General features: G+C 41.3%; 1 protein-coding gene across 3 annotated transcripts; it reads right to left on the bottom strand.

Moving 5' to 3' along the window:
- Window positions 1-27,885, bottom strand: CATIP (ciliogenesis associated TTC17 interacting protein). 3 transcript variants are annotated; one of them, XM_083348842.1, is made up of 11 exons: window positions 27,649-27,885; window positions 25,963-26,063; window positions 16,548-16,714; window positions 14,190-14,390; window positions 12,738-12,793; window positions 9,429-9,515; window positions 7,702-7,872; window positions 6,795-6,919; window positions 5,047-5,123; window positions 4,686-4,774; window positions 1-1,517 (listed from the first exon to the last, which is right to left on the bottom strand). In XM_083348842.1, the coding sequence occupies exons 3-11, from the start codon at window positions 16,690-16,692 to the stop codon at window positions 1,305-1,307; spliced, it is 1,164 nt and encodes a 387-aa protein (XP_083204968.1). In that variant the 5' UTR covers window positions 16,693-16,714; window positions 25,963-26,063; window positions 27,649-27,885; the 3' UTR covers window positions 1-1,304. The 3 variants fall into 3 exon arrangements, with proteins under 3 accessions (XP_083204968.1, XP_083204970.1, XP_083204969.1); XM_083348844.1 differs by having other exon boundaries at window positions 27,519-27,866; XM_083348843.1 differs by having other exon boundaries at window positions 27,501-27,866.
- Between the last annotated feature and the right edge of the window lie 44 nt (window positions 27,886-27,929).

The following is a 27,929-nucleotide window of genomic DNA, read 5'->3' on the forward strand; positions in this document are numbered from 1 at the left end:
CACAATAATGCAGCATTGTCCTCATCTAGGTTTTACCAAATCACCTTCAGAGCACCAAACTTAAAACCAAGCAGAGATGCAGCACAAAATGTTTACGTTGACCACAAATGACCGGTGGGAAACACACCTAACTCTGTGCTTGCATACAGTCCCCACACAAACATACCTAAAACACTTTAAACAATCAGGATGGAAGAAATGAGTTCTTTTCACAACAATACAGTACAGTACATTTGTTATTGCAAGGGCAGGCCAAGATTGCCCTTCTTTGTCATACTTCTGATTAAAGAGCTTGTAATAAACATTGATCATAAGCCAATCCCTCTTAAAGTGACATGAGCAAGAGAACTGATAGCAATTAATTCCATTGGCTACATACTCTGTGTTTCTGAATTGATTTCTGTTCACTTTAAGAAAAACAGAGTTCCCCAGAAAATCCCATTGTTTTTCCTCGTCCTATTCCTCCCCTCCCCCCTCATAATTTGGTAAACTTCCTTCCCATCCTCCCAGAAACATCAATCACAATTTAATCAAATATAATGTAATTGAGAAGCAACAATCTGCGGATGCCCTTTTACTGTCAACCTCTTCCCAGCCACAGCAAAAGATAGGAGAGGGCAGATTTATTAGGAATTTACCTCTTTCACGAATCCTTACTTTTTGAAATGCTATTTTCTAATAAAGCCAGTGGTGAGAACTAGCTGTGTCAGCTCTATACTGACAAAGCGGCTTGATCCTGGGGCCTCTGTGGGGGGAAAAAGCAGCTTTGCCTATAGAAGGCATTTTCCTGTTTCTTTTGTAAATGCCACAGAGTAGGGCTTTTCCAGTCAGTTCATTCCCACAATGCTTTCATCAGGTATATGCAAAACTCCCAGCTAGAACATGCCTCCACCTCTGCTGACAGAGCCCCTGTACATTTATGGAGAAGCATCACTTCCTCATTCAGTTCCCCTGAAGCCACTAGGTTGAGAAATTTGGACTGTCCTGTCATTTTGTCTAAAAATCAGTAATCCAACTAAAAATCCTTTTAGTCTTCCCTTATAAAGAAGGCATTTCCAATCCCTTTGCTTCCTCTCTCCAATACTGTATCTGAATTTTATTAACCAATAAAACTTTGGAAATGGGCAGCATAACCTGCCCCTCTCCCTCAAGCAAATTACACACCTGGAATCCAACACAACACAGTGGTAAAAGAGGAGCCACAGAACTCCCTAGACAAGAGACACCCCCGACAGCTTCAAGAAACAGCTCTCTCAAATTCCCACGTTATTCCCTGGATCTTTATTATTTTTATCACAGTCATTTTAGACATGGCCGCGAAAGGGGCTGGGCCTGTCAGACGACTGAAACGATCTGCATGGCGGTTGTTGGGCAGAAAAGGGGGCGAAGAATTCAGCAGCAAAGGTGACCACATCATCAGGCTTGCGAAGGAGAAGCAGCTGCAAGAAATCTGCCAGCAAGGTGTTGAGTTCTGGATGGCGACGGACGTAGGTAGCATGGCTTGCTTGTAGCTCTTCCTGTCGAAAGCAAACCAGCCCATTCTCTCTTTAGGGCTACAGCTCTTCAATGGCAGTAAACGAGGATCCAAATAAGATGCTCATTTGCCCCCCGCACACACATACACCCCTGCAGCGCCAATTTTTAAAACTCTCCTGCCTTAAGAGATGTATAGCCTCATTGGCTATGTGTTTGGGGTGTGAGCCATAATCTCCAGTTGTTGGCCGTGCTACGAAGTAACTGCATTCAAAACAGCTCAGGAGCACCAGGTTGCTTGTTACCATCTTCACCATAGGAATGAACATAGATGCTCTAATCTTATTTCTTGTGTTTCTATCCCACTGGCATTTTGGTCGTAGCCGCACCACTCTTGTCAGCCCTATGGTGCTCACTAGGATTTTCCTCCAGGACTAGATTAGGTATTAAGTGGAGATTTGTCATACTGGATGCCAAAGTAAATTCACTTGAAATCAATGGCATTTGTTAGTTATGATAGTCCCACTGATTTCATGAGAATGAACTATAATTAATTTATTCTACATTCAACTACTGTAGCTCTTAAGTATTACCTCAAGATCAAGGTAGCACACCTTGACATTTTTATTCACTACAAGTTCCAATCAAGTCAGACTTCCCTTTACTAAATAAGCCAATTGTGAAATAATTCTCTATATAAGCCTCCACCCCTTCCCTGTTGGGCAAAAATCAGGAAGCAACATAGGCAAATGACTCTGACTCTGTCTCTCTCCTGGATTGTTCTTTCTTCTCTGGGTATTGATTAATAGCTGTGTGATGGGGGGCCGGATATGTCTTTCTTTGACCTTTGGTTGCTTCCTTTCTGGAATGATTTGCAGATGAGGCTTATCTCAACCTGTCTGTTCATGGATGATTCATCAGAGCCATGCCTCTAGGAATTCTCTTGCATTTTTGGATCTGGTTTGGCCTAGCATGTCTGCAACTTTTTTCAGTTGCAATTGTGGTTTCTACTGTCTTTCTGCTGTATGCTGTAAATGACTCCTGCTTTGTATTCAATGGCTGTTGCTTTTGCTTAGAATAGTTTGGATGTATTTTGTTGGTTTATGGACCCCCCAGGATGCCTGGAGGGTATAGCAATTTGCTGATAGTTTCAGGGAGCTTTTGACATATAGTAGTTATCCTATTAATAGTTTTGTGCAGCTTGTGTAATTGTTGGTTGTATGGTAAAACATTTTTTGTTGGAAGTTGTTTAGAAATCCATTGCATTAGAATATGCAATCAATTTTGGTCGCCGTAGTACAAAAAAAATATTGAGACCTTGGAAAAAGTTCAGAGAAGAGCAACTAAGATGATCTAAACTAAGATGACTAAAACATATGAAGAATGGCTGCAGGGCCTGGGTTTGACTAGTCCAAGAAAAGAAGAAACAAGGGTGACATGATAGCAATATTGCAGTATTTGAGGGGCTGCCACAAAGAAGAGGGGATCAATGTATTTTCCAAAGCACCAAATGGCAAGACAAGAAACAATGGTTGGAAATTGACCAAAGAGAAGCAACCTGGAATTAAGGATATAGTTCCTAATAGTGAGGACAATTAACCAGTGGAACAGCTTGCCTCTAGAAATCATGGGGGCTCCATCACTGGAGATTTTTAAAAAGAGACCAGACAGTCACTTGTCTGAGATGGTATAGGTTCTCCTGCTTGAGCAGGGGGCTGGACTAGAAGACCTCCAAGGTCCCTTCCAGCTCTATTCTATTCTACATATAGTCTATTTTAGATTTTTGGAATTCTAGATCATTGCAGAATAGCATGCCTCTAGCACACCTAACCCAATTTCTTTTCTGTGCCATTAGGTTGTTGCTGTGATTGTTCAGTAAACTTGACTGATGGGGGTTGTTTTGTGGCACACCAATACTCAAACACAAGATTCGAGTCATTTACAGCATATAATGCAAGATCTGTGAAAATTACTAAGCTATGTGGGGCAAAGAGGAAGAAAATGGAAATAATGCATCCACAAACATCATCTGGAAGTCAGAAGACAGGATGAAATTTCCTTAATTTCACAACATGCTGACAAGTCCGACCACAAATTCAATTGGGAAACTATAGACATCTTAGGCTAAGCCAGATGTAAAAATGCAACAGAATTCTTAGCAGTCTCACAAGTCAGCTATTAACAGACATTTATTTATCTATCAGATTTTTATCCTGCCTTTATTACTTTAGAAGGATCTCAAGGCTAAAAACATACATCATGCTCCTTCCTCCTCTCATATTCCCCAAAAACAACCACCCCATGAAGCGAGCTGGGCTAAGAGAGAATGACTGGCCCAAAGTGACCCAGCAGACTTTCATAGTAATACTAATGAAACGACTGCAGGAAGCGAAACAAGCTTCAAGGCCACTGAGAAATCAATGAACAGACACAGCTCAGAGGTTTTATGTTATTACAGGCGCTGGGCGCTTCAGATGCCTGGCAACTACTTCATGCTTATGACGGTCCCAGTGTCCCAGGGTCATGTGATCATCCCCTTTCGCAACCTTCTGATAAGCAAAGCAAACCAGATTCACTTAACAATCCTGTTACTAACAACATCTGCAGTGATTTACTTAACAGCTGTGGCAAAGAAAGGTTGCAAAATGGGACAAAGCTCACTTAGCTGTTTTTGCTTAGCAACAGAAATTTTAGGCTCAACTGTGGTCGTAAGTTGAGGACCGCCTGTAGATTATGCAGAAGTAAAATGAGTTAATTATTCCATGGAGCTTAGAAGTCTGCCAACTTATAAGGTGTTAAAGGTAAAGGTAAAGGTTCCCCCGCACATGCGTGCTAGTCGTTTCCGACTCTAGGGGCCGGTGCTCATCTCCGTTTCAAAGCCAAAGAGCCAGCGCTTGTCCGAGGACGTCTCCGTGGTCATGTGGCCGGCATGACTAGACACCAAAGGCGCACGGAACGCTGTTACCTTCCCACCGTAGTGGTCCCTATTTTTCTACTTGCATTTTTACGTGCTTTTGAACTGCTAGGTTGGCAGAAGCTGGGACGAGTAACAGGCGCTCACTCTGTTATGCGGCACTCGGGATTCGACCCGCCAAACTGCCGACCTTCCAATCGACAAGCTCAGCGTCCTAACCCACTGAGCCACTGCATATATAAGGTGTTACTCTGCATATATAAGGTGTTACTCTGCCCTTAATCCCCGAACAATTCACCTTTCTGTCTAAGAACTTGGAATATAATTCAGCATCTTCCTCCCAGTCTAAGGGGACTTTTTCAAAGACAGGACGAGGGTCTGGTTCATCTGGAAAAAGATGGAAAATGGATGAGAGTTATTCAGGATATATAGGAATGTGTGGGATACATAAAGGTGCAGCAGAACATATTGTGGTAGAAGTTTGAAACTTTCTTGTTTTTGAAGAGGTGGTGTTCCTGTTCTTTTCCTGAGACAGATGATCCACTCTAACAGTTGTCCATTTCAGACAAAAAAGAAAACCTCAGTCAGCAGCCATCCTGGTTCAATGCTGCCAACAATTCCTGTTTGCCACACAGGGAGAATGCCCGTGAGGGTATTACCTGGGTCAATCAAAATGGGCATCTGCAGGATCACCATGGTGGCTGGGGATCCAGTTTGTACACGGCGAGATAAATGCCTGGGATGGAGGAAGAAGGAAGGGAAAAAATGAATGGGAGTTTCTGCATTTCCCTGTGGAACTGCAAGAGAGAGGCAACAGCCAACGGCAGAGTTGGGCTAGAGACAAATTGTGATATATTGAGTTGCAGCAGATCAAAATGATTTATGATTCCCAATTATCAACATCAGAAGCAATAAAAGAACTTATGTTCTAACTTATAACCCCGCTGAAAAGAAGAAAGCTTGGGGTCACAAGGAAGGATGGGATGTCTCTGGATGGGACTAAAACAATATATCACCTCCCTAGGTTCATTGTGAAATTTGGATGGTTCATTATTGGCTTGCATACATACCGAATTCTTTTGGCAATAATATATTGAATTGATGTGAAGTCATAAATCAAATTGAATTTGGTCTCTAGTAATTGATCCACTGACATGTTTTTCGGTACATATTTACAAATCTTCCCTTTTATTTCTCTTATCCAAGTTTCCAAGGCTTAAATTACCAAGCAATGACAGAACCTACTTATGAAGCTAACAGGTTTTAGAAAATATGGCAAGCTAAACCCAGACTCTTTATGACAGTAGAACACGTAACCCCCAAATGCTGCCTATACCATCATGTGCCCTGAAAAAAAAAGAGGTAACTAGTGGGTCTCTTGCTATATTCTCAGGAAACATTTCCTCAGTTTACTGAAAATGACTGCTTTCTGTCCACAAAACTTTGGAATGAATGGACAGTTGCCTTGTGGCACTGTCTCTTCGACACTTCACTAACTGACCAGAAGAGGGCAGTGGGGTATAGAGTATTAAGGATTCACTCTGTGTCATTTCTCTATTATATTATTATAGAAGATTTAGGGCAGATACATGGTATTCAAAATCAGCCTTTGAATTGAAAAATCATCCAGATCTCTGCAAAAGTACTGTATATAAGATGTGAACTATCTGGATGCTGTTTGATTATAATTCTATTCTCCCCAATTGTTGGCTGTGAGAGTGACTGAATGCAGAAAACATCTAGAGCAGGGGTTCCCAATCTGTGGGTCGCAACCTATTACCAGGGCCGGTGCTCGCAGCCCACTCATGAAGCTGTTTTTCTGTGTGCACATGCCCTTCGCACAAAACCGTCCTCTCTTTCCCCCCCTCCCCCGCACCAGGCTGCCAACCCAGAAACTTTGGGGAACGTTGATCTAGAGGGCCATATGTTATCCTTGGAGTATTTAGAGAAATATTATTTAACTACTTCTAATGCAGGAAAGGTCTAAACAGGAATGGCTACAGGGAGTCCTTGACTTATGACCAAAATTTCCACTACTAATCAAGACAACTGTTGAGTTGTGCCCCATTTTATGATCATTTCTGCCATGCTTGTTAAGCGAATCACTACAGCTAAGTGATTCATGCAGTTGTTAAGCGAATTTTGCGAATTTGTTGACTTTGCTTGGCCGAAGTTCCCTAAGAAGGCTGCAAGTGACAATCCTTAGAACCCCAGGACCTTGCAACAATCGGAAATACATGCTGTTTGTCAAGCACCCAAATCTGATCACACCACTGTGGGGATGCTGCAATGGTCGTAAGTGTAAAAACTGGTCAGAAGTCACTTTTTCAGCGCTGTTGTAATTTTGAATAGTCATTAAATGAATGGCTGTAAGTCAGGGACTACCTGTATACCGGAGTTTTCTTACCCATCCGGGAGGAAGTAGAACTGCCAATTCAGTGGGGGTGCTTCCACAGAGTGTACAGTCCTTTCAATCACAAACACATCCACTTCTTCTTTTTTCACTTTCTGCTTCTGGAAGCCGAGGGTTTTCTAGAAGTAGATTAGGGAATTGCAGAAATGGCAAAGAGAGGTGCATAAGGATGGCTGTTCAGACAGTATCTTAGTTGCTCCAGTGAATAAGTAGTTGATTTCAAGATTTCATCTATATCAGGGGTCTTCAAACTTGGCCTTTTTATGACTTGTGGACTTCAACTCCCAGAATTCCTCAGTAGCGTACCTGGCTGAGGAATTCTGGGAGTTGAAGTCCACAAGTCACAAAAGGGCCAAGTTTGAAGACCCCTGATCTATTGCACTTTAGTCTGGACAGCTGGTAATCTTTTTTCCCTGGCTTAGATATTCTAGACATTCAGGGTTTATTCTAGGTAAACAGAAATTCTGGGCAGAGATATCTGGGCTTCATTTCTATCCGCCAACATCAAAACAGGCTACACCTCTGTTCCTTGCCCTTTTAATCTCTGCCTCAACATATACTTTGCTTTTTTCTTACCAATTATAAATACATAGGAAGGAAAGAAATCAGTATGCCTGGATAAGTCAAAGTAGAGTAAGAGAGCTACAAGAAACTGCTTTATAATGAGGGACACTGTAAATCCATGTACTACTGTCTTTAAACTGATTGGTGGTCATTTGATAAGAGATTCAGGCAGATTTCCCCGGGTTTTATCCAGAGATGCCAGAGCTAACATTGGCACCTTTCGTGGGCAAAACATGTGCACTACTACTAATCTATAGTTCCTTTCCAAGACAGAATTCCCACTATATTGCTGGATACCCAGCTGCTCCATTATAATATATCCACAACCTGAGCTTACATAGGTAGAGGTACAGATGTGTTGGTCAGAGTCAAATGAGAGGAAAATAGCATTTTGTGGTAAGGACTGCCTCCTGGCCATCACCCGCAGCACCAAGAAGTTGGCAGATTCTGAGACGAGGCCTTCAAGTTGTGCACATCTGTAAGAAAATGTGCTGATGTTGATCTCTTCCTGAGGGAGAGAGAAAAGGCTAGACATCCTTCACAAAAGCTTGGTCAACAACCAGAACAGCAGGCCTCATTGAAGGAAAATGTTTGGGGCACACCCAAGACCAAGCCACCATTTTTTGGGGCAAGATCGAGGAAGAGGAATACGAGGTCGTAATTCTCCTTCCCTCTTCACACAAACTGGTTAAGACGAGGAGTGTTAGTGATCTCATTTCCGATAAAAGCAATCTATTTATCTGACATTAACTTTACATGCTCCCTTCCAGACACACCCCTATTTATGACCCCCAAACTTTCAGAATTAGTTTCAAGTTGGCTTGTAGCCATTCTCCTTCATGCCTCAGAAAATAATAAATGCCATATAAGACAATATTTCCTTCAGCCGGCCAAGAGGACAGTGGAAGGAATGATATCCAAGCAGGACTACCCACCCTTGTGCCATTTCTTTTACACACTGGGTGTTTACCTCAGAAGGCCAAGAAAGAACCAAGAATAGCCTGACCATAAGTATTTGATTCGTGCCATATGAACTTTCTGTGCATTTAATGAAAAGGAGCCTTTAAAAATGAAAATGATAGAGCAGCAAGCTTGTAAGCCCCAAGAAAGGTATGAATAGGCACGTATTTGCTCAAGGCCCCTCTGAGAATAAGTGCTGGAGATGCTTAATGAAGGTGTGCTCTGAGGACCGTTCAGCAAATTTGGCAGTTATGGGAATAGTCACCTGGTGTCAAGCACTGGGGAAATCAGGAGATTCAGGCAGTTCAAATGAGTATAAAGATTTATTGCAAGCTTAAAGCTCTCTACAAGAATCTGAACTACCAACAGTCAAGGGAAATTAGCGGGAGTTAAGAATAGAAAGGAATTCAAGGTGGGCTAGACTTAAATCTCTTGTGGCATGCAGGGACTCATGACTGATGACACATTTGATCCCTCCCCCAGGTTCAGCCTACACCTGGTCATCTCCTACACCTCGATGAAAACAGTCTGGCTGGGAATACCAGTTATGTTGTCTTTCTTGAAGGTACCATCAAGAATTGGAAGGGAGATTATATACGTAGTCCAAGAGTTCAGGAGTTCACTAGTGCAGCAGCATGGAAGCAAGATGAAGCACAGATATAGAAGGTAATACTATTTGTTACTGTGCTCAGGACACAATGGGCTTTTGTATGCTCTATCACCAAGGTTTCTCCACCTGTGCCACCACATTAGCTTCCATTAAGGCAGTTAAATAAATAAATAAATAAATAAATGACAAGGTCAGCTAGTTCCTCATCTATCTTATTGTGGTTAATTTGTTTTAATTTAACAGGATTCATAGCAACAGGTTAGGCAGGTTTTGTAGGCTGGTGAAACTCTCACAGATGCCTGGAGCTTTTAGCCTGGCTGGCTGGCTGGCTGGCTGGGTGTGGGAATCTTGACAGGCTGAAGGGAGCTGGATTAGTCCCTGTCTTGAGATTGAGGTAAAGCTATAGAGATTGTAATCAACTAACCCATATCAACTGTGAGGAAGAGGGAATTGGGCTAGTATTCCAGGCTCTAGGCTCAGCTCACTTCACTCACATCTTTTTCCACTATGGTTCTGGTCACGTAAAGTTGGTCGTGCCGCTTCACCACTCGGGTCCTGGTTTCCACTGGATGATTTCTAAACTGCAGGAAAAACAAACAAAGAGCCCATAGAAAAGTGGCCCAGCTATGCCAGGATTGGTCCAGGTGGAAGGTTCACAACTAGTTGAGGGTTGAGTTAGCCTTCCCCCACCCTCCATGAGCTTCCTGAAAGCCTTTCTTACTTGTTATATCCTGCCTTTCCTCCGGGAGCTCAAGGTGACACAGCAGAGCACTCCTTCCTCCTATTTTCTCCCTCTCCATGAGAACAGCCTTTGACAGGCCAGTTGTCCGTGAACACGTATCACATCCCTCTTTAAAGCCATTCAAATCAAGGGCCGCTCTTAAGTCTTTTGATAATGAACTTCATTATTTGTTAGGGAGGGAAAGGTGATCCTTCTCTATTTTAATACCTGTAAAGTGTATTTATCTAAGGGACGCGGTGACTCAGTGGGTTAGGACGCTGAGCTTGTCGATCAGATGGTTGGCAGTTTGGCCGGTCGAATCCCAAGTGCCGCGTAACAGAGTGAGCGCCTGTTACTCGTCCCAGCTTCTGCCAACCTAGCAGTTCGAAAGCACGTAAAAATGCAAGTAGAAAAATAGGGACCACTACGGTGGGAAGGTAACAGCGTTCCGTGCACCTTCGGCGTCTAGTCATGCTGGCCACATGACCACGGAGACATCCTCAGACAAGCACTGGCACTTTGGCTTTGAAACAGAGATGAGCACCGGCCCCTAGAGTTGGAAACGACTAGCACGCATGTGCGGGGGAACCTTTACCTTTACCTTTAAAGTGTATTTACACTTCATTAGATGTCTCTGATTTTATTGTTCTAAGAGAAGCTTCTTGACCTCCAAGGTCCCTTCCAACTTTACTATTATGATTATTATGATTAGTACACTTTTTCCATGCCATGCATGATTTTACACCCTTGGATCATGTCCTTCCCTCAAGCTGCCCTTCTTCCAAATTAAAGAATACCAAACATTTACAGTAAGCTTCCCCTTGTAAGGAAAATGTTCATGCCTCCAGTCATTTTGATACCAACTTCCAACATGTTTTTCTTGCTCTATTATGGCAACTAGAACAGTACATGATATTTCAGTTGTAGATGTAGCACAAATCTAATAATCACTGTTCCTTTTCCAAGCTGCTGCAGAGTTGATCTCTTCATTGAGCAATTGATTCCAACTTCAAATTCTTTTTCCTGGTTAGCTGGAGACACTTCATTAGTGCATATGTGAAGTGCAATGTATAAACATATAATGATGGTCAAATTATATTTAATTGAATTGCATTTGCAGCTTGGTTGCCCATTCTTAGCAGGCTACTGCTAAGCTTGTAAGCCGCCCTGAGTCTTCGGAGAAGGGCGGGATATAAATGGAATTAAAATAAAAATAAAATAAAAATAAATTCTCTCAGTTCAAAAAGATCTCTCTTGAACCTTTCAGGATCACTTTTGGATTTTCCCCACTCTAATAACTTAGTAACCTCAACATCTCATTGCTTACCCCTGAATCAAAATCATTTTGAGCAAATTAAAAAGCTTGTTAATAAACTGCCCATTTATTGTTAGGTGATTTCTTTTAACTAGCTAGCAAACCATACAGAACAAGTCATCTTTTCCCATAATTTTACTGTTTATTCATGAAACTATGATGAGGAACTTTTGTGAAAAGCTTTTTGAAAGTATTGATTGGCTTATCTCTAGCCACGTGCCTGCTGACACTGCAAAACAGCTCTGCCTCTGCAAAACTCCTGATTTTTTATGCCATCTAATGGCTATTCAGAGTTTTGCAACCCAGATCTGGCAGCCCTCTTCTTGTACCTACTTCAATGCAAGACAGGTTAAAAGAAAAAAAAGTAAAGGCGTCTCTGTAGGTTTTACTCTGCAAGTTGTAGCCATCTCCATTTCTTTAAGCTCTTGAGCCACTGCTGTCCAAAGACATTTCTGCGTTCATCTGGCTTCCACGACATCACGCCACAGCGCAAAGCGTGTGGCAAAACAAGGAATGCTGTTACCTTTCCACCAAAGTGATACCTATTTATCTACTTGAATTTACATCGGTTTCGATCTGGTTTGCTAGGTTGGCAGGAGCCGAGGCAAGGGACGGGAGCATCCCATAGTGGTAGGTCTCAAACCACAGGACCACAGACATTTTCTCCAACATCTTTTAAGCCACTAAACCAGGGGTCTTCAAACGTGGCCCTTTTATGACTTGCGGACTTCAACTCCCAGAACTGCCTCACGCTGGCTGAGGAATTCTGGGAGTTGAAGTCCCCAAGTCATAAAAGGGCCACGTTTGAAGACCCCTGCACTAAACCATCATGCGTCTTTAATACAAGACAGAGGTTGAAGGAATCCAGACCCATCCTCCCATTCCTCTGCCTGTGTTATGAAAAATGTCTTGCTAACTATCATTAGGGATTATCCTCACGACTCAGGTGCCCTGTAGAATCAGCTTATATTTGTCTTGTGCTTTTCCAGTTTGAAAGTAGAATTTTCCCTCTTCTTCCAATACAATTTCTGTCATGGATACAATCCAGCATGCTCTCTCAATAATCTGGTTGATCGCGCAGTCAGGGGTTTGCTTCTGCCATTGGCCACTTTCAATGCTGTCAGCATAACCCTTCCTCTATGGTCGCTGCCGTCCATAACTTTTGACTAGGGCTGTAGTAGACACCAGACACCTTCCCCCGTAATGTCCAACTGACATTTTTTGAAGCACTACTCAAACATGAGGTCCTTCTAAACCCAGGTTTGTCGCTCTTTTGAGAGTGATTAGTCTTTTAAAAAGAAAGCAAACTTAAAGGCAAGGCCAGAACTTTCTTGAGTGTTAGCAAAGTAAGGAGATTGACAAGTGTGACATTGTCTACAAAAGTGAAAGAGAGAACATTGTTTTCAATCAACCTCAATTCTTTGTTTATTTGCTCAGATAAACTAGAAACATGCACGAACAACCCATACTTTCTTCCTATAATTTGTTAGTACTGTGTTCTCTTGCTTCTGCTTTTCCCTCTTTTTCTTAAAAGCAACCAGCATTTTTTGCTACTGAAATTTAGCAGGTAGCTCTTCTCCTACTCCACCCACCTGCCAACTTGTTTCTGAATATTTAAAGGGTTTATTTATTTATTTATTTTGCACATTTAGCACTTTCGGGAGGGGAAGGAACCTGCAGGAGGCCACAGATGTTCTGGCACTCTCAGATCCCTGCTGGATAATGAAGCCAGCAGTGAGGGGAAAGCAAAATACATAATATACTTACCCTCACACTTTCCTGAACATGCTGCTCCAAAATCTCCAGCTTCTTTGTTACATATCCTGATAGGAGAAAAGGCATTTGTAGGAAATCAAGGCCATGATACAGCTTTGGGGCAGCTTTTCCCAATTTAATACCCCCAATATGTTCAATTATGACTCTGAATGGCCACATTGGTCCAGATAATGAGAATTTTAGTCTGAAAAATTAGGTTAGAGAAAACTGTATGGGATATTTTGGCACATTGGTGTTGCATGGAAATTTCTTACGATTCTGGGAAATGTTTCATCTTTTCAACAGAGGGTTATGAGTCTGTCTACAGTATCTGTTCTGGTGTGAACTGCTTTTAATAACAGCTTAACCAACCTTGCCTGGCAACATCTTATTTGTGCAAGAATGAAATTTAGTTTTCCACATTCCTTGTCCTGTCCTACTGACTTTCCAATAAGAAAAGCAGCGAAATGGAGGTATTTGGGGAAAAAAAGGAGTTCAAAATGCTAGCCTTGCACTTTCTTGTTTTTAATCTACATTAGTAAAGATGTGACTAGCTTGTAACAACTACATCAGCAAGGAATGGCTTATGATATGGAGGTATTTGCAACTGTCCACATAATATTTTGGTTTTTTTATTTATTTAGAAAATGTCCCTGCAATAATAAAAATATTTTAACCACATTCTGCTAATCAGTAAGGAATAGGAAATAATTAAAGAGCTGATAGATGCAAGGAGTAACATATCACACAAAATATGCAGACCACTAATAAATGCAATTCTAAGCTTAACTTTTTTACTACATCTGTAAATGCCATGAAAATTAGTGCTGCAGCTTCTTGTATCTATTGTACAGATATTTACTTAGTTTTTATTTATATTATATAGTATTTGTATTCTAAGGTAAAGCAATTAATGCCAAAAAGCATACAAGAAAATTTAATGGCACTTATTTCTAAATAAATCTGGTAGGATCCAGCCAATTAGGACATGAATTAAAATGTTTTAATGATCTAGTGAAATATTAAATGTGTAATTAGTTTCAGTAGGTCAAACATCCTGCTCAGTGAAGACCTATACTCCAGAAGTACCGTATAAAGAAGACCAAAGCAACCTTAGATCAAATATCAGGATCAGAGTAAGGGGAAAGAGTATCAAACTGAATCATTCTAACTACCATCATTATCTCTACGTTTCTAAAATTAGTGACATGGGAATTTCAAAAATGGAAGCCCAATCATTATGCTAATTTGTGTGTATGTGTGGCTTCAAGTCAGCATTGGCAAGATTTCAGAAGTGGTTTGTCACTGTATCTGCTCTAGGGCTGGGAAAGAGTGACTGGCTTGAGGTCACCTACCTGGCTTCATACCCAAGGCAGGACTGGAACTCAGAGTCTCCTGATTTCTGGTTTGGTGCCTTAACCACTGAGCAAACTGGCTTATGCTGAATTAGTGCACTGAATTTACCTGTAAGGGAGATTTTGCAAGGCACCCCATCGATTGCCCCTTTGCTGTTTGCACGGACCAGGAAACAGTCTTCTTCTTGCCAGCCATCCAGCGAATAGCAGGCCCACTTCACCGAGATGGAAAACGTCCCTATAGTCTCTCCAGACTCTGAAATAGCCACCAGTGATTCTTCAAAAAGGCAAGGCTGAATTTCTTTTATTTCTGAGAAATGAGATGTAGGAATTTCATCTTCAGGAAGCCAGGGAGAAAATTTTGCTCACTCTTAGACCAACAAACCGCAATGGCCCAGTTGGACTAGAGCCTATCTTTACCACTTTCTTGTCCTGGTTTTATCTTCTATTTGCCCATGTAGAATATCTCTGTGTGAAAGCAAATTGGTGGAAAAAAGAGACTACAACCCACTTTTTGCTTCCTTCCTCTTTGTCTACAGATCAGATGAGGACTAATTTCAAATAACCCTCTTTTCTCAGAACTCGGGGAATTGAATTACACAATAACAACCATGTGTAAAAACTGCACTTAAGGCATATTAAGTCTGCTTAGTCTCATGGAAACACAGTCAAACATCTGGCCATCTTTTATGGAACTGGACAGCTTTAAAGTTATGTGAATTATATAAATAATTTAAGTTTTTTTGTTTTTCAACCAGCATTTGGACCACAAATGGCTCACAAATACTCTCCTATTCAGGAGAGTACATTTTCCACAGACTTTTCTGTTTAAAGACAGAGTAGGCTCAAGGAGCCAATGAAAAATAGGAATTGTTAAGTAAAGCAAGGTTTGATGCCAAAACACAACTTTGTAAAACTATGGAATGTCATGACAATTAGATGAACAATCTGGGCTGAGAAGAGGAAATTGAATGTGCCTGGAATCTGTGAAGATCTGGATGGGGAGGAACCAACTCAATCTTGGCAAGATGGGGTGGTTTTGGATTTTAGACTCCTAGGTTGCAGTGACATGCCATCTTTGACTCTGGATGGGGTGGCATTCCCCTAGACAGAGCTAGTGCCCAATTTGGGGGGTCTTCTTAGACTCACATCTAATGTCAAGGAGCAGGTGGCAGCTGTGGCTAGGGGGGCCTTCTCATATATTTATCTTGTGCATCAATTGTGCCATTTCCTAGATTGGGAGGTCTTGGACACAGCAGTCATGCTTTGATCACTTCCTATTTCCAGTGAGTTCTACATGGGGCTGCCTTTGAAAACTATCCAGAAACTACAGCTGGTGCAGAATGCAGTGAATTGTACAGTGTTGGGTACTGCTGGTTACTTCTAGGTTCACCTAAATTACACTCCTGCTACATAAGCTCCACTGGATTTCTGTCTCCTTCCAGATGCAATTCAAGGTGTTGGTTATACCTTTAGAACCATATGGCCTGGGACCAGGATATCTGTAGGACATCCTCTGTCTCTCCCACCAGAATGGCTAGGCACATTCTAGGTTCCTTTCCATGAGCATTATGGGTTCTTGGAAGCTTGCCTTTTCCATGACAGCTCTTGCCTTATGGAAGACCCTCTCCCTGGAGACCTGTCAATCCCACCTCTCCTTTTAATCTTCTGGGAAGCACTCAGAACCTGGCTGTTCCCATAGGCACTGTGATGGCTGAGATCATAGGAAGAAAATGTGGTTGTGGCACCAGATTTTTATGTTTTTTTTCTTTTTCAGTTTTATTATTGTTGTAATTGTATATGTGATTTTTACTGTGGAGTGTAGGCCTCTCAAAGTTTGGTTTTAAGATGGGTAGGTATATCAATGTTTTAAATAAAATTAACTAACAAATTAATGTGGATTGGCAGTTGAAGACTAGAATGTTAACATTAGAAGATTCATGCTCATGCTGATTGAAAACATTCCTTAGCTGTTTGGAATGGAGGGCCAAACTACATTAACCTGATCTCAGAGATCTTGTATCTTAATAGGCGTCTGGATGAAAGAATTCCCTACTGTAACTACAGTTGGAGAGGAGAGTGTAAATACTTCTCTTCATGTGTACTTCGATCATGGTATAAATCTCTCCCTTTGCTGCATCTATTATGATTTTGAAAATCCAGGTTTCGTAGTACTGCATTCCGCACATCCTTTTCTAGCAAAACATCCTTCAGCTGTGTTAGGATTACACTTTCCAGGCCAATATGGTCTATTCCCATCATAGCAATGAATTCTGGGAACTCAAAGAACTAGAAGGTGTCTGGTGCAGAGAAATCTGGTTTAGCACCCTACCTACATTTCTCCGAGATACCTATTTTGTAAAACTCAGTAAAACACAACATTCATATTAACTATAGCTTTTGCTTAAAAGACAATTCTGAAATAAACAAAACAAGTGTAGATGTCCTATATTAAAAGGCCACTCACCAATGAGGGAAAGGAAGTCCACTGCTTCCTTGCTGGCAGCTGGAATTCTTTCTGTTAGTTCAACTTCTTTTGCCTCTTCTGACAACTTTTTTTGCGTGTTGGAGACATGAGAGCTTCGAGACTTGGAACTGATGGAAGGATTCATTTTTCACAGTAATGGTAGTGCTCTGAAAAGAGGAGGTGGATTTTGTTAGTAGTGGCAAATTGTAATAACATTCTTTATCCACATAATAAGATTCCTAAACAGTAATATCGTTAACTTGGGTGGTTGCAATTGTAGTCAAATGCTATATGAGGAAATAGAATAATTCAGGTTATCCTATTCCTGCACACAGAAGTCCTTTTATAAAAAGCTATTATTGCTGTTGAGATGATACAAGCAGGGCTTTTTTTCTCATAGAACTCCCAGAACGGAGTTCCGGCACCTTTTTTGGATGGAACCTTGTAGGGTAGGCAAAGCGGGTTGTATGACACGTGTGAGTTCCGGCACCCTTTTCTTTTACAAAAAAAGCACTGGATATAGGCTTACATCCCGAAGGCAGGGATAACTGAGACTGCATGAATACAACTTATGGAAAAGAGGCTGATGTGGATAGGATAGTATTGTAAAATTATACAGAATTTCGTTTCATACAGATTTAGATCTGATGTTTCCCACATCTTTTGCACAAGGTGGCTATATTCCAGTAATCCAAATCCAGACAAATTTGTGCATTATGCCGTTCGTTTTGTGGCTGCACAACTGAGATAAAATTCTTGGCCAAATGTGCATCTGGAAATTTCATATTCTCTGTGTATTTATTTATTTATTTAATTAAATTTTTATACCGCCCTTCTCCCGAAGGACTCAGGGCGGTGTAAAGGGCAATAAATATCAAAATATAAATTCAAAAGTTAAAAGAAGTTAAAAGAATTAAATAATCATGCCCAATATAATACAATGCTTAAAACTATGTTAAAATTAGATCCAACCCTAAACCCATCAAACCAGGCCAGATTGTTCAAATAAATAAGTTTTTAGATCGCGCCGGAAGGAGCGAAGGTTGGGGGCCATCCAGAGCTCAACCGGCAAGCGGTTCCATAGGTCTGGCGCGCCCACAGAGAACGCTCTCCCCCTGGGGGCCACCAATCGACATTCTCTGATTGGAGGCACCCTGAGGAGGCCCACTCTGTGGGAGCGCACTGGACGGAGGGAAGTTGATGCATACATATGTGTAGACAGTGTATGCATACATACGTGTATGCATACATACGTGTAGACAGACAGACAGACACACACACACACACACTAGAATCACAGTCTCCAATTAAATAAAATGAATACCAGAAAAAGCAGCCAGAAAAGTTTATTACTTAGCAAGTGGTCAGGTAGGTACGTTAGATAAGGAGGCAGAGAGAGACAGACAATTTGAGATTTGGCATTAGTCGTGCACAGTGATAACAATAAAAGAACACATGGCAGAATATACATATTTTCCCCCCACTTTGTGCTTACTTCTCCCCCATCTAATAATTATGGAAATCTAAATTGTGTGTAAAAGAGAGCCTTTGAAGATTTTTTACTCCTGGTGAGTGCTTGGATTAATCTCTGCAGTGTTCTTGGCTTTATTTTCAGAAGTAGGTTGCCTTTGCCTTCTTCCTTGGACTGAGAGAGTGACTACTCCAAGGTCACCCAGCTGGCTTTCATGCCTAAGGAAGGACTAGAACTCCCAATCGCCTGTCTCTAGGATGGTAGCTTAATGACATAACACTGGGTCTCCAATCTATATGGAGCAGATCCAGAAATTCAGAAAACACTAGTCACACCATTTTAATCATGTTATACAGTATAATGAATGAATATTACGCTTTTCTGAACCTTGCTATAAGTTTGGTTGACTTTTTAAGAGTGCTCAATATATCTACATTACAAATTTTAACAGCCACTGCCTCTCCATAGGGAATTCTGAAAATGTAGTGGAAGGCTTTCTTCCAAAATTTTCAAAAAGCTTCTGTTCTCAGGTTTATTTGAAAAAAAAAAATAACCTGGCAGTTAAAGCAGCCTAATCCACCCACCCCAATGATGGCTTTCTATCTTTAGCCCCTTAATATCACCGACTTTTTTCCTCCATCTCACAGAGACCAAATTACATCATGATTCCCCATGAAGAATTCTGGAGAAAATATGAGAATAGATGACTTTCTACACACAGAATTAGGATTCTTGAAAAATGGAAAGAGCCCTGTGAAATGCCCAAACTTAACAAACACAACACTTTAACCACAAAACAACACAGAACAATACAGAACAGAACAAAACAAAACAGACAGGCCAACTCAGAGATGGGATATCGTAGCCAAGGCTTAAAAAAGGTAAAACACCCCCCCAGTAAAGTCTGAAATAATTTAGGGTACAAATACCTCAGAAAGACAGAATGGTAAGGAAAGTGCATATTAATCAAGCATCCCATCCCATCAACTTGCATAGAAAACAAACCAAACCTGGGTCCAATCCAGAGATAATTCTAGGAGTGAAATGAATGGGGGGCAGGGGGGGGGGGAGAAACAAGCCACAATTACTTTAAAATTGGTGGAACTGGCAGTTCCTGGTGGACAATCTCCTTGTGCCCTAAGGAGAGATGGAAGGGTTACCATCAATCAGACACGCATTAAGTCCCAACTTGATAAACGGGTTTAACAATGAACGTGTGAATTCAGGAGTACAGAAAGAATGGCTCCAAAACTGAGATGTTTCCTATCCCATGCATCCCTTCGCGGCTCTTGTTCTTACCTGTTACACTCAACAACAGCGGTCCTCTGTGATGGAAGACCACACACAAATCTTTTAAATACACAAATAAATCCCAAATATTTACAACATCTATTATATCTCTTCCCCAAAAGGGAATGAGCCTTGAAAGAAGTGAGGAAAAACTATCCAGCTGCAAGCAAATCACCTTCTCTCATCTGTTGTTTTCTTTCTTTTTACAAAGAGGTTGCAATGCATGTACTGGTTTCTATAGCAACAGACTGCTCTCTCGCGCGCTCTCTCTCTCTCTCTCTCTCCCCCCCCTTAAAGAAACATAACTTGTTAATAGTTGACAATACTGACCACACTTTTTCATAAAAAGGTAAATAAAACTAAATCTCTGAGAACAAGAATAAACATTCTGGCACGCACACTACTGAGAATATCAAAAGTGTATTTTAATTGTTCTTAATTTGCTTTAACTTTCAGCACAAACAATCAAGACATGTTTCTGCAAGTAGTTCCTTGTTTAATTTTCCAGTGATCTAATTTAAAAACAATAAAATGGGAAAGAACAGCAGCTTGGATGCAAAGAAAACAAAAGCTGGCTGACATTGCTTTGTTTGAAGCAAAATGCAATCAAAACCAAGTAGAACGTGAGTTAGAAATTAAGGCACTTTTTGCTGAGAGGCATCTTCGAAATAGAAACATCAAACGTATTAGTGGAGTCTGAGTTTTAGGGCTGGGGGCTGGGTGTGTGTGTTAAATTATGGATTTTTAATTGTGAATTTTTAATGTTGTATGCTGCCTTGAACGGCAAACAAATATCTCTGAATCGTTTTAAGGAAGCAATGCACCAGACAAATAAGCCAAGGCATTCAAGCGCTCTTTAAAAATAAACAGATAATAGTGTATGCTTTGTTCACTGTTTTTTTTTTTTTGAACGGGTGTTGGCACACAATCTGGTGGCCCAGACTAGAAAGATACTTGAAGGGATACCTTCATCAGAGCATCACGGTAATTTCAGGAGAAAGTCTTGAATACGCCTTTGGTTTGGACAAGGGACACAAAGAGGAGTTAAATGGAAATTGGCTCAGTTACATTCCCTGGAAGGAACCCCTCAAGAGTATGAAATGAAGGTGATTTATATTTGCTTTGGTTTTGCCTAAAAGGGGAAAGTTTTTCCTGTTGTCGATCTACTTCTCAGCTGTTTCTATGGTAAATGAGAAAGAATCTCTAACATCTAGCTAGGCTTGGAGACATTGTAGTGCAGGGGTGTCAAACTGCCAGCCCATGGGCTGGTTTCATCATACCAAAGCCGCGCCTAACCCCATTGCCGGCAATGCAAAAAGAGTCCCGATATGTCATGATACATCACGTGACGTGGCGAGTTTGACACCCGTGTTGTAGTGTGACTGAGGAAGGCAAAGTGGGGGGTGAGTCATTACCTCCGGTAGATAGGGCTCGCAACTTGGGAGTCCTCCTAGATTCACAGCTCTCCCTAGAAGACCATATAGTAGCTGTGACTAGGGGGGCCTTCGCCCAGGTTCGCCTGGTGCGCCAGTTGCGGCCCTATCTAGACCAGGATGCCTTACGTACGGTCACTCATGCGCTCGTGACCTCTCGTCTTGATTACTGCAACACTCTCTACATGGGGCTACCCTTGAAGACCACTCGGAGGCTCCAACTGGTACAGAATGCAGCCGCGAGAGTTGTATTGGGAGTTTCCCGATACTCCCATGTCACACCTTTGCTCCGCGAGCTGCATTGGCTACCAGTTGTCTTCCGGGTGAGGTTCAAGGTGTTAGTAATGACCTACAAAGCCCTTCATGGCATGGGTCCGGAATACCTTGGGGAGCACCTGCAGCCGGCGTCAACTTCCCTCCGCCCAGTACGCTCCCACAGAGAGGGCCTCCTCAGGGTGCCACCGGTCAAAGAATGCTGACTGGTGGCCCTCAGGGGGAGGGTGTTCTCTGTGGGTGCACCGGATTTATGGAACCATCTTCCGGTCGAGCTCCGGATGGCGCCCGATCTCCGCTCCTTCCGGCGCGATCTTAAAACCCATCTCTTTAAACAAGCTGGCCTGGCCTGATGGGACGGGGTGGGATTTTTATAAATGAACTTTAATTTTAATCTGTATTAATTTATTATGGGCATTGTTTAATCACATTTTAATAATTTTTAATTTTTGTATCTAGTTTTTATGTATTGCCCTGTTCACCGCCCTGAGTCCTCCGGGAGAAGGGCGGTATATAAATTAAATTAATAAATAAATTAATAAATAAAGTGAAAGTGGTGACCTACAAACGTGATTGAAGCCCACCTCTTTCTTTAGGTTTATCACATGCCCAGTGCTTTTTTTCTAAAAAAAAAAAAGTGCCAGAACTCTCATCTTGGTGGGCGCAGGAGGCGGGGGGGTGGGGGGGCAGTGCTGCTGCAGTCACAGGTGCAAAGGGTGTTGGCAGCGGGCTCCCCTCCCTGGGGCTGGAGTCGGCGCAGCTGGTGCTGTGGGAGCAGCAGAGCCCACTCTATATGGTGGGGCTGCGCAATGCGGGCAGCGGAGGTGGTGTGGGTCAGGCGATGTTTTAATCTTATGATTTTAAAAATATATTTTTTCTATTGTAAGTTTCCCCAAACCTTGCCATGTGGATTGCATACAAATATTATATAATTGATAAATAAAGGTAGAACATACGTTAAATATACATCAAATGGTAATATGCTTCCCTACAAAGTCAATTCTTGCTCAGTGACAGACCAAGGTGTTAACTTGGAAAGGCAAGAGGAAAATCTAGAAGAGGTCTGTGCAGCTCTTCAACATCTTCATCAACGATTTGGATGAGGGGATAGATGGGGAACTCATCAAATTTGCAGACAACACCAAGCTGGCAGGAATAGCCAATACTCTAGAAGATAGGCTTAAGATACAGAAGGATCTGGACAGACTTGAACACTGGGCACTATCTAACAAAATGAAATTCAATGGTGAAAAAAGTAAGGTTCTACATTTAGGCAGGAGAAACCAAATGCACAAGTATAGTATAGGTGGTACCTTGCTCGATAGTAGTAACTGTGAGAGAGATCTCGGAGTCCTAGTGGACAATCACTTAAATATGAGCCAGCAGTGTGCTGCAGCTGCCAAAAAAGCCAACACAGTGCTAGGCTGCATTAACAGAGGGATAGAATCAAGATCATGTGAAGTATTAATACCACTTTACAAGGCCTTGGTAAGGCCATAATTGGAATACTGCATCCAGTTTTGGTCACCACGATGTAAAAAAGATGTCGAGACTCTAGAAAGAGTACAGAGAAGAGCAACAAAGATGATTGGGGGACTGGAGGCTAAAACATATAGGGAATGGTTGCTGGAATTGGGTATGTGTAGTTTAATGAAGAGAAGGACGAGGGGGGACATGACAGCAGTGTTCCAATATCTCAGGGGCTGCCACAAAGAAGAGAGAGTCAAGCTACTCTCCAAAGCACCTGAAAGCAGGACAAGAAGCAACAGATGGAAACTAGACAAGGAGAGAAGCAACCTAGAACTAAGGAGAAATTTCCTGACAGTTAAAACAACTAACCAGTGGAACAACCTGCCTCCAGAAGTGGTGAATGCTCCAACACTGGAAGTTTTTAAGAAGAGACTGGCCAGCTATTTGTCTGAAATGGTATAGGGTTTCCTGCCTGAGCAGGGGGTTGGACTAGATGACCTCCAAGGTCCCTTCCAACTACTACTACTTCTTCTTCTTCCTATTATTATTATTATTATTATTATTATTATTATTATTATTATTATTATTATTATTATTTTGTAGAAAGGAAAGGCCCACACTGATAAATTAAAAATCTTTGTGGTCTGCAAAGGAATGCTGGTGGGCTAATCAATGATTTGGTGACTAGAGGAGCATCTACCGTGTTGGAGCTTGTAGTCATGGTAAGACATGGAGGCACTAGGCAACATGACTTTCAGGGCAGTGGTGGTGATTTTATTACTTTTTTTAAAAAAGTCTGTGCTCTGTCCAAGGGTGCTTGGTAGGCTGCATGTACAGGCCTGGTCTAGAATTTATTTTGGAGCATTCAACTATCTAGAACAGGCATGTCAAACTCATTTTGTTTGAGGCAACTTTTTATAAAAGAATTGCCATTAATTTGTTTTAATAAAATAATTTTAATCAATTTTTCACTTGATTTCAAATTAAATGAATGAGATTTTTTTAGTACAATTGCCAAATGCAATAAACTGGTTTTAGGTATATGTTACTGGAAGGAAAAAACAATCCCTGTTGCTTTACTGATCCCAGAGAAACATTTGCATGTATGCAGGTATCCTTAGGGTGCCATAGTTATGGATGAGAAATATTGGTTGCAAAGTTGGCATTTCTGGATGTAATACAGATATTTTGGACTTATTTTTTTTCTTTGCATGTTTGATATTTAAAAAAGGCATATGCTACTGACTACGCTTATGCACATATGTAACATGATCACTGCTTGTCCAAAATTTTACTATACAGATAATACCCCCAGAAATTATTTTAGCCTTTTTAATAAATGTTGTTATTGATGTTAAGCTCACCAGGGAAAACATCATATATTGTTATGTATATACTAGGTTAATTATTTAAAGACTGAAGTGCAACATAACTAGATTCTAAATAATCTATTTTTCAAAACACACAACTGTCCAAACAGTAAAAGTAAAGTCCAAATTAAGAATATTTCATTCTTAAGAATTGTTTAGATTCAAAATAGTTTTCAAGAGTGTACAAAAGATACTATTTTTTTCTAGAATCAGCTAAATTAGACATATTACATTGAGAAAAATGTTTCTCATTTCTTTCCTGTTACCTTTGATTTCATTGCAGAGATGTTAACATAAAAAATAGATTATTTTGTTATCTAATTTTACCTTCCAAAAGACAGAAGCAGATGAAAAATGTGAGGTTCTTTCCTGTTGGCTTTTCTGAATTAGCTGTTTTAGATTCTAAAAGTTTAGTTCCTAAAGAAGTAATCCTGTAAATAATTTTAATGTACTCCTCTAGTGCAGGCTCTTTTATGACTCAAGGACTTCAACTCCCAGAATTCCTGAGCCAGCATGTCTCAGCTTGGAAACCTCTCCCTTTCCCCTCAGCATGGCTGGCTCAGCATTTCTGGGAGTTGAAGTCCACGAGTCATAAAAAAGAGCCAAGATTGCTAGCCCTGCAATAGGATTAGGAAAACCAATAAGGGAGCTGGGTTGGTGTTTTATTTTTTTTGCAAAAAAAAAAAAGGTTCCGGAACGCCGTTCTGAGCGTTTTATGAGAAAAAAAGCCCTGCACATGCCTGATGTATGCAAAAGCAGGGAAAATTTCCAGAGCCACCAGCTTGACCTTTTTGCCCTCCTCTCAAGAGAAATACAAAACAGAATTAAAATACCAAGCAGAATCTGGGATTAAATGTGCAAAACTCAATTGCCTTTCCTATTTTTAATGTGGCTTTTGAGGAGGTTAATGCAGTCTGAATTTCCCATGATTGCCATAAAGTAGGGGAAGCCCACTCATCTGCAACACACTTGGAAATTCAGATTTTTAGCAGGCTAGTAAAAAGAAACCCTGTTAGTGTACAATACTGGTAGAAGAAGAATGGAGGGGCAATCCAATCTAGCCTGCTACTAAATTCTGCACTACCCAGAAAACATCTTTCTTTGTGGTCAACAAGGAAACTAAGCTGGAAGATAGCAGAGCAGTCCTGCTTTACTCATGGCCATGGGATTTGTTCTCTCTTAAAGTTTCTGCTGAGTTTCTTAATAAATACAAAGGATGATGATGAACATCATCTCAATGAACCCTACTGAGTATGGGGGGAGGAGGAAGAACAATTACCAGAAATACGCATTATATCCTTTAAAAGAGCAGAAGGAAAAAAAGGCTGTGTTTATCAGAATCACTCAGAAATTACCCCCCAAGCTAATGCAATAATCATCACACAACTCCTCTGCTTCTAGCATTTTGTGGCTCATATAGCACAGCTTTCCCTGCATCTTTCTCCATTTTATATAGAAGCAGGATACTTTTGCACTGGAGCATGGCTGGAATATTTTTCATGCAAATTTTCCATTATGTAAAAGCCAATTCAAACCACAGATCCCTGTTTTGCAATAGAGAGATACTTATTGATATTACCAAATTCAACATCTCACTGTGGAAATGCATATGGATTGAAAATGTTGTACAGCATACTACACAGTATTATTAGCAATTCATATTGAAATAAAGCTGAAATTGTCCCCATCATTGCAGTTGTTCTTTATTACCCAAGGTCGTTCCAGTTCTGTGGTTTAAAGAACTGCAGTAGCAATCAGGTAACCATATTCAATAATACAGCAATAACGAAAAGGCCAAAATGTAAAATGTTAGCTCTAATTTGTCATCAACTAAATCATGCTGAGTTTTTATGTGCACTGGATATAGAACAGAAATTTTGCACTCATGTGTAAGTGTGACAAAGTTAAATATGAATATCAGCATTTAGAGATAAAGGGGTATGCAGGAAAAATAATTAGACAAGATGTCTAAAAACATTTTGGAAATAAGTCCAATTTAGAGAGCCTTACTTCTCAATAGGTATGTATTTGACTGGGAAAAATTGCAATACAAGCTGTACCTTTAGAGGTATTTGGCAATGTTAACATATGTGTAAGTGCAATTTTACCTTCCAATAATTCCTTCTTTGGATTCCTTAATATTCACATTTCTCTTTTCCACAAGGTAGGATCCACAATGCAGCTTCCTATAACAAAACTCTGAAGTGCCCTGAGATAAAAAGAAGAGAGTAGAGGGTAGCCTCTGAAACAGCAGCTTGATACATACATGTGTTATAAACCCAGTTGATTAAGTAACGTAAAATTAGCCAAAGCACAACCTTGAAACAAATTTTGTGAATTTAACACCTTTTAAAAATGCTCCTAAACAAGACTTCACCTGTCAGGTGAAGGAATATTCAACAGATGCCATTGTTCACACATGCATTTCAAAATTAAAATACCCCAGCAAGGGAGAATGCACTTGTATGTTTGAGAGTTAAGAAAATGAAAGTTGCCTGAATGAAACTACTCAATAGCCTCTGACAAAAGTTTAATGCTGAATTCAGTGGGGCTTAATAAAGGAGAATATTTGTATCTCAAGGTCAATATAAGGGTCCTTGGTGCTCTCTGAGCTTGGTTGTTTTCTTGGGAGACATTACCCAAACGAAATAACATCATCAGCACCGATTAGGTTACCTACTTTGAGTAATGAAACAAAACAACCAAGCTCAGAAAGCACCAAGGACCCTCTCTAAGCTTGGTTGTTTTCTTGCAGACATTTCAAGAGCCACTCGGAACCGGTTCCCTCACAAAAGGAAAAACTGGGAGCCGCAAAAAATGTGTGTGCATGCGCGTACATGCGCAGAACAGGGTTTGACTGAAGAGTGTAACCAAGGCGAGATATGCACCTACCCAGCATATTTGAATTGATTGGTTGAACTTTTTTAGTCCCACTTTTTTTTTGGACTACACGTAGCAGAAGACTGGGAGCCACGGGAGATGTCTGAAAGAGCCGCATGCGGCTCCGGAGCCATGGGTTGCAGACCTGTAAACTAGATTAACTGCTAAGCTTGTAAGCCGCCCTGAGTCTTTGGAGAAGGGCGGGATATAAATGTAATAAAAAATAAATAAATCATCAGTGCTGATGCTTTTACCTAGTTTAAAAGAGCCTTGGTGGAGCAGTGGGCTAATGCCTCCTTAAGTAACACCAGCTGCCTGCAATTAGTGCAGGTTCACATCCCACCAGGCTCAAGGTTGACTCAGCCTTCCATCCTTCCGAGGTAGGTAAAATGAGGACCCAGATTGTTGGGGGCAATTAAGCTGACTTTGTAATAATGCCGCTTGGGGGGGTGAAAGCCCTAATAAGCAGGCATATACATAGAATGAAGGCTACTGCTAAGCTTGTAAGCCGCCCTGAGTCTTCGGAGAAGGGCGGGATATAAATGGAATTAAAATAAATAAAAATAAAAATAAAATAGTTTGGGTAACGTCTCCAAGAAAACAATCAAGCTCCGAGAGCACCAAAGATCCCACAGTGGGGCTTATTTCTAAGATCAAGTACAATTTCGTGAACTCATGCAATGAATCGGTCCTATAGACACCTGCTATAATCCAAATTCGGAATGGCTGAAACGAATGCCTTTTAATAAGGACAATTCAAACATACATTTCCCCGATACCATACGTTAAGCAGCCGCGTCTCACGGCTCGGAGGGCAGAAAGCCTGAGAGCCTTTTAAAAAAAGGTCTGGATTTCAATTCCCATCAATCAAACCAGGAGTGGCGCCGGCAAAGGCTCCCGGGAACTAAAGCAACCTGCTTCTTTGCACGCCGCAGCTTAACGCCCGTCACCCGCTGTTACTCTCTTTGGTGGATCTGAGTCCGCAGCAAGGCAGCTTCAAGCCAGCAAAAAGCGCGAGCGCCATCTCCCACGCCCGACCGCGGACTGTGTTGCAGATAAGCGGCGGGGCAGCGGCGAGCGTGGATCCTCCGGACCGGCCGATCGCGACCGACCCCGCGCTTTGAAGCTGCGGAGTCCTCGGTGATCCAAGGGGGCGGATCCCCAATGTCCTTGTGCGGGAGATGGGAGGGCTGCT

This window comes from Vipera ursinii, assembly GCF_947247035.1.
Source record: "Vipera ursinii genome assembly, chromosome: 1".
Classification (NCBI taxonomy): Eukaryota; Metazoa; Chordata; class Lepidosauria; order Squamata; family Viperidae; genus Vipera; species Vipera ursinii.

What these genes read in the sequence shown, in the direction of transcription:
- CATIP (XM_083348842.1), bottom strand. Translation starts at nt 16,692, where the DNA reads ATGAATCCTTCCATCAGTTCCAAGTCTCGAAGCTCTCATGTCTCCAAC. An exon ending in TTGCAAAATCTCCCTTACAG is followed by an intron (nt 12,794 to 14,189) that starts GTAAATTCAGTG and finishes TTCTCCTATCAG; the next exon opens with GATATGTAACAAAGAAGCTG. An exon ending in GAACCATAGTGGAAAAAGAT is followed by an intron (nt 7,873 to 9,428) that starts GTGAGTGAAGTG and finishes TCTCTCCCTCAG; the next exon opens with GAAGAGATCAACATCAGCAC.